The sequence below is a fragment of the Phalacrocorax carbo genome, chromosome 2 (genome assembly GCF_963921805.1).
Source record: "Phalacrocorax carbo chromosome 2, bPhaCar2.1, whole genome shotgun sequence".
Lineage (NCBI taxonomy): Eukaryota > Metazoa > Chordata > Aves > Suliformes > Phalacrocoracidae > Phalacrocorax > Phalacrocorax carbo.
In genome coordinates this window covers 46,844,039-46,855,542 of record NC_087514.1, presented here as the reverse complement: position 1 = coordinate 46,855,542, position 11,504 = coordinate 46,844,039, and the positions used below count along the sequence as shown (strand labels likewise).

The 11,504-nt window shown below is 37.3% G+C and overlaps 1 protein-coding gene across 1 annotated transcript in view; it reads right to left on the bottom strand.

The window, feature by feature from the left end:
• The window catches only part of LOC104039838 (ethanolaminephosphotransferase 1), a 60,689-nt gene that overhangs the window by 35,913 nt on the left and 13,272 nt on the right, over positions 1 to 11,504 (bottom strand). The window contains exons 2-3 of the mRNA XM_064442756.1: positions 7,901 to 7,969; positions 886 to 994 (exon numbers count right to left, since the gene is read on the bottom strand). Coding sequence (XP_064298826.1) covers positions 886 to 994; positions 7,901 to 7,969 — 178 coding nt within the window. The remainder of the gene's footprint in view (positions 1 to 885; positions 995 to 7,900; positions 7,970 to 11,504) is intronic.

The following is an 11,504-nucleotide window of genomic DNA, read 5'->3' as shown; positions in this document are numbered from 1 at the left end:
CAAGTGTTTAATGACAAGGCCAGATAACTACACAACATGCCAGTCATGAAAACTTAATGCTCATACAGGATTATTTTTTTAACTAAAACTGCTAACAAGTATCCCTGCCTCTAGAATTGTTGTGATAAATGTACAAACAGCTCACACCAAAGTGTATAAGAAATAAAAGGCAGCAAAAAAAACCCAAACGTAATTGTTTCAGGAAATAAAAGTGTTGAGTCTTCACCAAATTGTCTAGTTTCAAGAAAAACTAAGATTTTTATATGTTAATCACTGGTGAGATGCTTAATACTTTCTGTAGGCTCCAACAGCTGGTCTGAGAAGCTCAGAACTGAACACGCCCTATGCTCAGGAGCAATCAGCTCCAAAAATCTTTTGATTTGGTCTGCCATGAGGTGCAAATATGGATTTGGAATTCAAAAGTCATAATTTCAAGAGACATTTGTTTAGAAACTGTTGGGGTTTTTTTTTCTAGAAGCAGTCTTGAAGGGGGCGGTGGAGTAATGAAAGGGAAATTAACTCATTCAGGCATGGATTTAGGTATTAGGAAATGTGAAACCAATGAAAATTTTATGAAGAACGTCAGGGTGGGTTTTGGCAGTGTATTTAAATGCTGGCATACACTTTAAATAAAATGAGATATTATCACAGCCTTCAAGCAGCACATGCTGAAACCCGTATTTGGGAATGAAATTAAATAAGGTTTTTCAATAAAATGTTCTAAATTTAAAATGCCATGTGTGAGGTCAGATCCTCCTATGCACATGGAGCCTCATTAAGGGAATGAGTGGATGATCCAAGTATCTGATACCTCCCTGTATCATTCAGAAGTATGACATAAGAAGCACACTAATTCTGACAAAATTACAACATGAGGATGTTTACCTGAGGCAGTGTAGTCCCAGTCATAAAAAGATATTAGAAAATAATTAACTAAAATCATGACAAATCCAGAGAATGTTAACACGTTGGGAGCAATCCACAAAGGCACTACCTGTTAAAAAAGAAAGAAAAAAAATCTAAGAAAAATTATATTTCAAATTCTAAGTCTAGTTTTAATTAAATATTATTTTTTTTTATCAGGAAAGGAGAAGCCCATATATGACATCAGCAACATTCAGATTTGTGCGTATTTTCCCATTTTCAAAAAAATAGTTTTCATTTCTGAAATTTATTTTCAAAGGTAATTCTTTTGCCTGATCTTTGCAACTGCAGCAGAAATGTAATTTTAAAATGTCGTATTTCCTATGTTATATACTATCCTTACTTTCCCAGCCACCAAGGAAAGCTTCTTGCAATTGTGTGTATCACAACTGAAAGAAGACTGCAGCACCCCAGTGTGGTAATTCAGCATCTACATAGCGGGTTTTTTGAAGCATTCTATTCCCATACTATAACAAGGAAATTTCCTCGTCTAAAATATGCTAATAATTTTGAACTCAAAACATCAATAAAATCATACATTGAGTGCATTACTTTTTTTAGATCCACAAGATCTCCCTGTTACAAGCAGCTCCCTACTTCTCTAGATAGTAACGTTCTGCAGGGTCTCCCTCTTTAGCCATAAATTATAAACACTACATTAATTCATTTGACTTTGCAGAGTGCTGAAAAGGACTCTCCACCTCCTCCTAAGCCTTTAATTCTTTGTCCCATTAACTGTTCTCAGCTATTCAACCCCCGTGGCTTTAAGGTATTCCTTGTACTGCAACAGGGATCCTTCCTGGTAACACTCTCCCCAGGTAACAGAGTTGCTCCAAAGTATTTTCTGAAATGGCATACACAGCTTTCTACATGATTTTTAGACAGAATATATATTCAGAAATACTAAGCACCAGCCACTACTGTCACTCAAACACATATCAATATTTTAAAAAAAATTGGAGGCTTATAATCAAAATCTTTGGAGTGCCTAAGGACTGAAAATAGATGCAAAGTGCTTCAAAATTATAAAATATTTTAAAAAATTAAAGAAAAAGAAGTTATATAATTTCAGATACTAATAAATTGAAATAAAATGTTTTGTTAATTTCTTTGGACTAGCTAGATCAACAGTGAGATTAATACATACTATTTTACATACATCTTTAAATTTCCTCTACCCTATTACTACATGAAAAATTTGTAAGTAGAATCTGAATGCTTGGAACAATTAATTACCCTGATTAGATCCTCTTTTTCTACCACAGAACAATTAATAATATTCAGGAGAAATTGTGCAACTGATAATCACAGAATGGTATCGGTTGGAAGAGACCTCTGGAGATCATCTTGTCCAACCCCCCTGCTTGAGCAGGGACACCCAGAGCAGGGGGCACTGGAACGCATCCAGGTGGGTTTTGAATGTCTCGAGGGAAGGAGACTCCACAGCCTCCCTGGGCAGCCTGTTCCCCTGCTCTGTCACACTCACAAGAAAGAAGTTTTTCCTCATAGTCAGGTGGATCTTCCTGTGTTTCAAGTTGTGCCCATTGACCCTTGTCCTGTCTCTGGGCACCACTGGAGTATGGTCCCATCCTCTTGACATCCACCCTTCAGATATTTGTAAGTATTGATAACATCCCCCCTCAGTCTTCTCTTCTCCAGGCTGAACAAACCCAAGTCTCTCAGCCTTTCCTCATAAGAGCGATGCTCCAGTCCCCTGATCATCTTCGTAGCTCTCCGCTAGACTCTCTCCAGTAGTTCCCTGTCTTTCTTGAACTGGAGGGCCCAGAACTGGACTCCAGATGTGGCCTCACTAGGGCAGAGTAGAGGGGGAGGATAACCTCCCTCGACCTGCTGGCCACACTCCTTTTAATGCACCCCAGGACACCGTTGGGCCTTCTTGGCCACAAGGGCACAGCGCTGGCTCAGGGTCACCTGGCTGTCCACCAGCACTCCCAGGTCCTTCTCAGCAGAGCCACTTTCCAGTAGTTCAGCCCCCAGCCTGTACCGGTGCATGGGGTTGTTTCTCCCCAGGTGCAGGACCTTGCACTTGCTCTTGTTGAATTTCATGAGGTTCCCCTCGGCTGAGCTCTCCAGCCTGTCCAGGTCTCGCTGGATGGCAGCACAGCCTTCTGGTGTATCGGCCACTCCTCCCAGCTTGGTATCGTCAGCAAACTTGCTGAGGGTAATGTACAGTGTAAACTTTCAAAAATCAGATGAAAATTCCTGAATATTTTTCAGTTATATTTCTTAGATATTTTCTTTAATAACATTGGGAAAAATATTAAATCTGATAGTTGCCTTCCTCATGACCAGGATTTTATCACTAATTTTAAAATACTGTATGTCACCTCTTACAGTATTTCAAATACATCATGGAATGCATATGGCTTGAATAAAAATGTTTATCATATCTATCATTCTGAGTCTTCAAAAGCCCAATTTTAAATCCCTAAGAACAAGTGACAGCAAATGTTCCCTGAAGCTCCTTTAGGCGAACACCTGAGAAGGAACCCTTCACTGCACGGTCCCCTCTTCTTACATTGACTGCACACTCAGCATGCGGCGACAGCAACACGTCTCCTAATTTTGCTTCCTGTCGATGCAGAAACTTAGTAAGATGGAGGCTTGGTATGAATCGCCTGCTGTGGAATTTGTCTGATGTCTGTGACCTTACATTAAATAAGAACAACAGATGCTGAAGAAATTCTAGATTGGCATCTTTTAATCTAAAACATAGGTCAAAATGTGTTAAGACAACCTGTGGATGAACAGTTTACATGGATATACAGGTGCCATCCAACATATTGTTTTAAAATTACTGATTTCTCCTGTATGAGTCATAATAATTGTTGACTATTAAATAAAGTGGTGTGCCATAAGTTTCTGCTTTCTAATTAGGTTCATCGTTCCAAATAGTCACAATGTCATTATTAAGTTATTACAGGAAAAAAATTATGCTTACACAGTGCAAACATGACAACATTATTTTAACCCTTTTTTTTTGCTAACATTTATTTTAAGAAGGAAACCACCAAAGCATGTTGCTATACTTGCAGTCCCTTTGGCTAGTAGATACACCACAAAAAACAGTTACAGGAGATCTATCCTCAGGAAAACACCCTCTCCTGCAGTTAAACTCCTAAGGATACTCTTTTGACCCTTGCCGAACCTAATCTGTGTAGGTATTTGGAAAGTATTCCCATTGCAGAATCCCTTTTGTAGTATTTAATTCCCCTTATCCTTTTGGTTGGCATTACACTACCATCACCCTATTCCACAGTTCAAAAATTACAGAGTATTAAAGATTAACTTCTTATGCATGTTGAAAAAATACACCCTGAATTTACTAGTAGCTTAATAGAAGGACACATTGTGATCTTTATTATCTAATTAACAGACAGTAGAAGTCTAATACATCAACGCACTACATGATTAATACAAGTGGAGGTGCCACTGGGGAGAATCACATCTGCTCTCTGGCAAAACCATTGTATGTTAGAACGTTTTAAAAAACTTTTAGTTCCACAAAATACTAATCAATTACTGTTTTAACAGGTCTACAGCCATTCACGCTAAAAGCCTTAATAAGTACAGTGAATGTTTTAATATATCAACTATTCAGATAATAAATGGTAAAGTACACATATTTATATAAAGCTCTGTTCAAACTTGAAATATTCCTTAACTAGGCCACTTGAGACCACTAAAATTCTACTCATGCCTGATTCTAGTGATAAAATCAAAGTTCATAAAGGCAACAGAGGGGGGGTTAATTGACTTCAGTGAAGCTCACATACACCTGTGTATCCCAGTGGGATTTCCTCCTTTTCCTCTCATTGTCGTGCACAAACGTGATTTCTCATGAATACAAATAGAGGAGGAATATTCTGTTCATGTAGTAGCTAAGTGATACTATCCATTATCTATCAAAGTGCACATGATGGTACTTTATTACAAAATACAAATCTTAATTAAAGGCAAAAGGACAGAGCATTGAATTAATTAAAGACGAAATACTATAGTTGCATAATCAGAATAGTTTTAAATAAAACATAGAGAAAGTTAGTTGCTACTCTGTAGTTTCATATAGGTGTTACTAGAGTTTCACACAAGGTGGAAAAGCTGCCATGGACAGGAGTATCTCAGAGTACTTCAAGCCCGTTACAGAATCCAGGCATGAAACATTACCCTTCACTTTCTGCTTTAGCACCAGATTCAGCACATTTCTAAAGCACATACATCAAAAAAATCACACTCAGACTGACACAGGCATGTGATATAGCACATAAGAAAGATGTCCTTGGACAAGGAAAGAGAGGAGGGTAATGATCAGGATTTCCAGGCAAATTTCTAACTTAAATGCACAAATTCTTTGCTTTCCTAGCATCCCCACCACAGGTAAATGAGCTGGCTTACGACAACATGTTTCAGTTCTTAAATACATCAATATCCCAGTTCATAAATTCTCACATCTTCTCATAACATAGGAAACACATCTTACAATGAATTCTGTGTTACGGAATACAGAGGAACTTGTGTTGCAATTAGGACTAAACTGACATATGAAAGGCCGGACCCAAATCCCAAGCCTCTGTTGTCATAGATTTTTTTTTCTTGGCTCTGTGAATTTTAGGTTGGTTTTTTTTTTTCAACTCCTCTAGAATCTAGTAAAAATAGTCCCTGTGGAACGTTTATTTTCACCAGATTAGAAACTAAAATATAATTGACTCATATCTGCAAATGGATATATTAGGATGTTTGAACTGAGAGAAATTACTTCCCCAATCATCAAGAAGCACACTGGTACTGCCCAATGTTGAATTAACATATTAGATGCAATGTTTCCTTTTCTTAAATTTACCCCAGCTTTACTCTATCTTTCTACTGCAATGCACTGTTCTATTTGAATAGAAATAAGATGATACACTGTAAAATGTAATTCAATATTATATTGTAGATCACAGATTATAGTCTAGTTCACGCCCACAGCCCAGTTACAATGCTTACAACAGGTACAAGCTACAAAAAGATCAATGATGAGTAAATGCATTCAAAGCTTCTCCTTCTAAAAATAAGATTTGATCACATTTATTCTAATGCCACTGTTATACTCCAAGAGAAAAAAAGTATTTTTTGGGTAACAGATGCACAGAATTTTCTTAGACTGAATCTGGGGCAACAGTCACTGCCACACCAGGTTTCAGTATCTAGCCAGGAACAAAACCATTCTAGCAACTTCTGTTCCTGCTAATATATTACAAACAGTTAAATTTTGGCCAGTAAGTTTGGTGCTCCCCCAGTCCTCATTTTTATCTCTAGGAGCAACCAAGATGACTCTACTGCATTCTCCCATTACATACTGCTCTCCCCTCTGCAGCTGGGCATTCCCAGCTCCTCTCCAGGACTCTGATTTTACCTGGCAGTATCTTTTAACATTTGAATGATTACTCCTACAAAAGTAGGGAGGAACCTAATTTCCCTTTAAATCCTTGTGATACATCACTGAGAATTATCCTTTAGCACTCTTGCACCAGAAGACAAAGCAGAACACTCATTGCTATATCTTCAGGGTTCAAACCAAAAGGCAAAGTACAGACAGCACCCACTCCGATCCTTGGTTCTGTACTCAGATCTCCCAGCTTTTGAAACAGGTTTTCAGTCCTGTGCTCTGGTTTGGGTTCCCCTCCAGCACGAAGTGAACAAAATCATGCTCACCTAAAATGTAAGGAGGTTTAAAAAAATCTAATGACGTCTCATTTTTTATAGGATCTATCACCCTATGCTACATGGGGGCAGTCAAGGATGTTGCTTTTCCTCTGGGAACACCCTACAACCATTAGAACAACTTCTCTCCAAAGGAAGTTTTTCACTGATAATACTCTCCTTTCAGTTTGAGAGCAGATGAATACCCAGGATCTCCTAAACCAAACTGCAAGTGCACAGTAAGGCCTCTGCTCATCTCCCATGCTGGACTCCAGAGTGCTGGGTGGCTTTTCTGCCTCATTTTTTTCTTCAATATTATGATGGGAATGAAAACAAGAGTCTCTGAACTGAATTACTAAATTCAGTTTCACATCTTTGAATTGCTTTTTTCTAGTTGCTTTTTTCTCTTCAGGGTTTTTTTTTAATTCTTAGGTTGGGTCATATAAACACTTTCATGAAACTACATTAAGGTTATGAGGTTATGATTTCCCTGTTATATCAAGCATAAGCAATACCTGATTTATAGAACCCAAAAATGGCAGATCCAACAGCACTCTGACCATATACATCTTTTTCTGTTTGTATTTTCAAGCCTGCTCCAATCTAAAGATTTCCTCTAAAGAGGCAGATGCAGAAGTCATTGCTTCCTCGGAGATCAATAAAGTTCATATTTATTTGAGATACAGTCTTTTTTTTGCCAACAACAGCAAAACTGATTGTGAGCGGTTTTATTTTTAAAAACTGCAGATCATAATGCATTCAAGAGATGCCATCTTCCAATCGTTATGGTGATCATGGTAACCGCTCTCATTTTCAGCTTCTTAGAGAAATGCCTAGCTCCCTCGAGCAAGTACCCTTGGGAGAAAATGAGGCAGCACTTGCAGAAAATCATGTGCACAGCACAGAGATAAAGCCATGCTGTTGTTAGGCGGCATATGCTGCACAAAAATAATTTGCACTAAGTAAACCCTTCAGCATCTGCAAAGCTGTTTAATGAAAGATGTAATAATGAGATGTAAAAAAGAAACAGATGCTTTTTGTGTAGCGATCAGAACAAATAAACAAACCTTGTTTTTCTAAAAAAACCCACCTCAAAATTCAAACATACTTATCTTAAATATAGCTATATATCCTGTAACATTTGTTTTCTTTTATACAGATGTCTTAATTTCAGCTTTATTAATAAATATGTATTTTAAAATGAAAATACATGCTGCATTTAAAACCAATTCTTACATTATCATGTGATATTTCTTTTAAATAAAATTCTTACCTTAATAATTTTGTTCCAGATGGGCTGCATAATGTACACAGATAAAGGATTTGTATCCACAGCACTGTACTGTGAGGAAAAAATTAAACATGTTAAACAAAGCACTGAACAACGCACATTTTTCCATCATTGTATGTCTTTCAGCATCTAAGAACAATCACGCTGACTCTGACTGGTATAAATTTATTTTATTCTGATGACCATTCATACAGTTTTAATTTAATTTAAAAGAACTGGCCTGGTTTACAATTACCTTGTTAGCAACTCTGTGTACTAACACAAAGGTTTAGGCTGGTAAAAGGGCACACAGTACTGTAGTCACATTTTACTTTTAAAATTCTTATTCGTTTTACAAGTTATCCTAGAAGATTCTGCATTTCTACTGTATTTTGGATTTAATACCTTCATTTGCACTACCAGTAATGCATTGTCTGAGCAGCAGTTCATTGTTAGTATGTAGAATAGATAGCGCGTATGTAATATGGTCATAAGTGGAATATTATCTTGTAGAGATGTGCAGCTTTTGACACAGTAAATCAGTTGCATTTGCACTATACTAGTTATTGTAAGGTGATGTTATTATAAAAATAAGTTCTGAAATAGCACAGTTCATTACCACAATAAAATCTCCCTATTGGACTTGTAAAAAATATTGTATATTCAATAAATTCCAAGAAGTACATATCTGTATCTCTTGCAAACAAATTATTTCAGAAATCCAAGCCACCCCAAATTGCTTTCTCCTCAGACAACAGTATCAAGTTTTATCCTGCCTTGAGATTGCAGAAAACAGACTCAGAACAATCTGCAGAAGAATGATCTTAACTGATAATACCAGTCACAACTACGGTCTTGAGCCCTGGCGTGTCCAGTGCGGCAGAAGTTAGTCATCATTGGGGTGGTATACGTAATTCTTTCAGAAATTCTTGGACTTTGAAAGTGTACATATGGCTTACGTTGTTAGCATGATGCATATCGCTTACATAAGGATTCAGATATATCTATATACAGCATCGTGCAAACATCGTGTGTGGACAATGGGAACAAGAGAGAGATGTGTTAGACCACAATTTGTCAAAGCTGTTCACATGCAGAAGAGCTGATGACAGAGACAGTCATTCCACCTAACTTCAGCTCACAACTAACTGTTCTCACTATAGTTAATTAATCGGCCCCTCTCAGCCAACTACCCTTTGGATGAGATTGCACTCTGGAAGTACCTGTTCCAAGTCATTAATTGTCGAAGGAGCCTAGACACTTGTCTTAAACGGAGGCATCTTTTAGGTGACTGAAGTGTGGCAAGATTATTCTAAGTTTCAATATCCACATTCACCAAGCTTCTACACACGCTTAACCTGCACACATCTGAGCTAACAGCTCTCAGTGGACAAGTGCAAGCGGGACAGAATATTAATGCAGCATGCCTCAGGTTTTGAATGCACAGTCTATGACTTTTCATCCAATCTTTCTGAGGATATCAGGCTATGGAGTGCTTAAGAACTTTTCCACCCATTTCCTTTTTCCATCTGTGTACAAAGGATATGTATTCATTCCTTTCTGGACAAAACAAAACATTTTCTTAGTTATTTTGTAATTTGTGGTTAAGTTTTAATCACAGATAATAAATGTAGTATACTTGTAAAATTGTTATAACACAGCTACATGTTGTGAATACATATTAGCAAATACCCAAGAAATCACCTATCAGCTACTGGTCAGATGGGGCAGACTAACTTTACACAGGGAATAAAAAGTACGGTTATTGAACTGTACACCACTGATTATTTTTTTTCCTAAAAATACTGGAAATGTCACTTAAGTGTATGATTTTTCTCTGCTTCTCCCACTCATATTATTTAAAACATGAGACAATTCTGTCATCAACACCTTTTCTGCCAGATTATATATTAGAATTCTTAAATACATTACCTTGGAAAAAATGAATTTGCAGGTAAAACTAAAGTTTTCACTGTTCCACATGTCTTTGCAGCTCCAGATGCTGTATTTTATACTGTATCTTTCAAACATTGATTATTACAACTCATTGATCTTTTGATGGTCCAGCTTGCATGTGAATTAACCCAGTCTGAACTATCTGTGGGCTTTCCTTATATTTATGCCAAAAATAACAATAATACCTATGCCAACAGAAGAGTCAGCTAGTACTTAATTCACATGAGAACTACAGAAATCCTCTGAAAATCAAAAAAATTCAAAGTATCCATGAGCACTATTGAGGTTACAGGTAATCAGGAATCTGCCTGAAGCTTCTCGGTAGCTATTGCCCATTTCCTTACCTTCTCTGGTATTCAAAAACTGTGTGAGGTACGTGATAATTTGCTGATGAACAAATTAAATTAATTCAGCCATACCCAGATAAGAACATGCAAAGGTCAAAATATGTGACCTTCACTCCTGCTCCTGCTTTGGCTTTCTCCTCCTCCCTTCTACCCCAAGCCTTCAAAGTCATGAATAAAATCACAAAATCCTAGGTAAATAACAATGTAAAATGAGGCTTTCTACCCAAAGTACTCACTGGCCGTCCATATTGGTCGCAGGAGGAAAAAAGGAAAAACAATCTAATTTCTTTAAAATTATTTTCTTACATAGAAAATATAAGAGACCGCATTAGGGATTATATAATTCTTATATTTTCTTAAATGGAAAATATATTACGTCGTTTTCCAACATATCTCTATACAATAGACATGAACATAAGACACAGGAGCTTTTTCATTTGCTTGACAGTTTCCAAACTCAAGCATCAAAAATCAAAACAGTCCTTATTAAAAAAAATTGGAATTACAGCCAGCTCCTGTCACCTAAAGACATTTCAAGACCCGTCACACTTCATCCTGTTCATTCCTATGTCTGTGGCTGAACCATGGTCCTCTGTGCAGGGAAGGAACATTCAGCAGATGTACAAAAGAATGGAAATTTGCTCTTTGCTTGTCAGTAATCTCTTTTAGCCAGACCAAAGGAAACACCCATGGAAAAAAGCATTCTGGAGTTTTCTGTCATGGCAAAATAAAACTTGACAAATAAAATCCACTATACGGTTTAACACCCTGCTTTACTCTGCTCCCAAGAAGCTACTAAACCTCCAGGTCATGAAATCCTCAGGAGTTTAATGTGCATGGCTGCTCAGAAAAGCAAATTACTGAGTAACGTGCTCACATTACGATCAATGAACATGAATGCAAGAGTGCACTGAACCTGATGAAAAAATAGTACTGCCATTTGCTATTGCATAATTCTGTCCTTTTCAGGGCACTTACAATAAAAGACAGAACTGAAGGACAAGCCTGTTGGAGGTTTTTGAGTACAAGACTGACACAAGTGCTAAGCACTCCCCAGCAAGCACTTTCTGCACTGGAAAAGGGATCTTGATTGTCCTAATACAAAGAAGAGGAGCTTGGATTAATCAGAAAGCTTCTGTTAATTATTTTTCAAAGAAGTTGTAATAGTTTGGAAGGAACAGCTGTGGTGAGGGAATAAGAATAAATGGCATTAAAGGACTCCATCTTACTCCCAAGTTAAAAGATGCTTCTGTTCCTTTATTTTTAAATAGCTGGTATCTCCTTGAAAGCCATCAGCTTTCCCT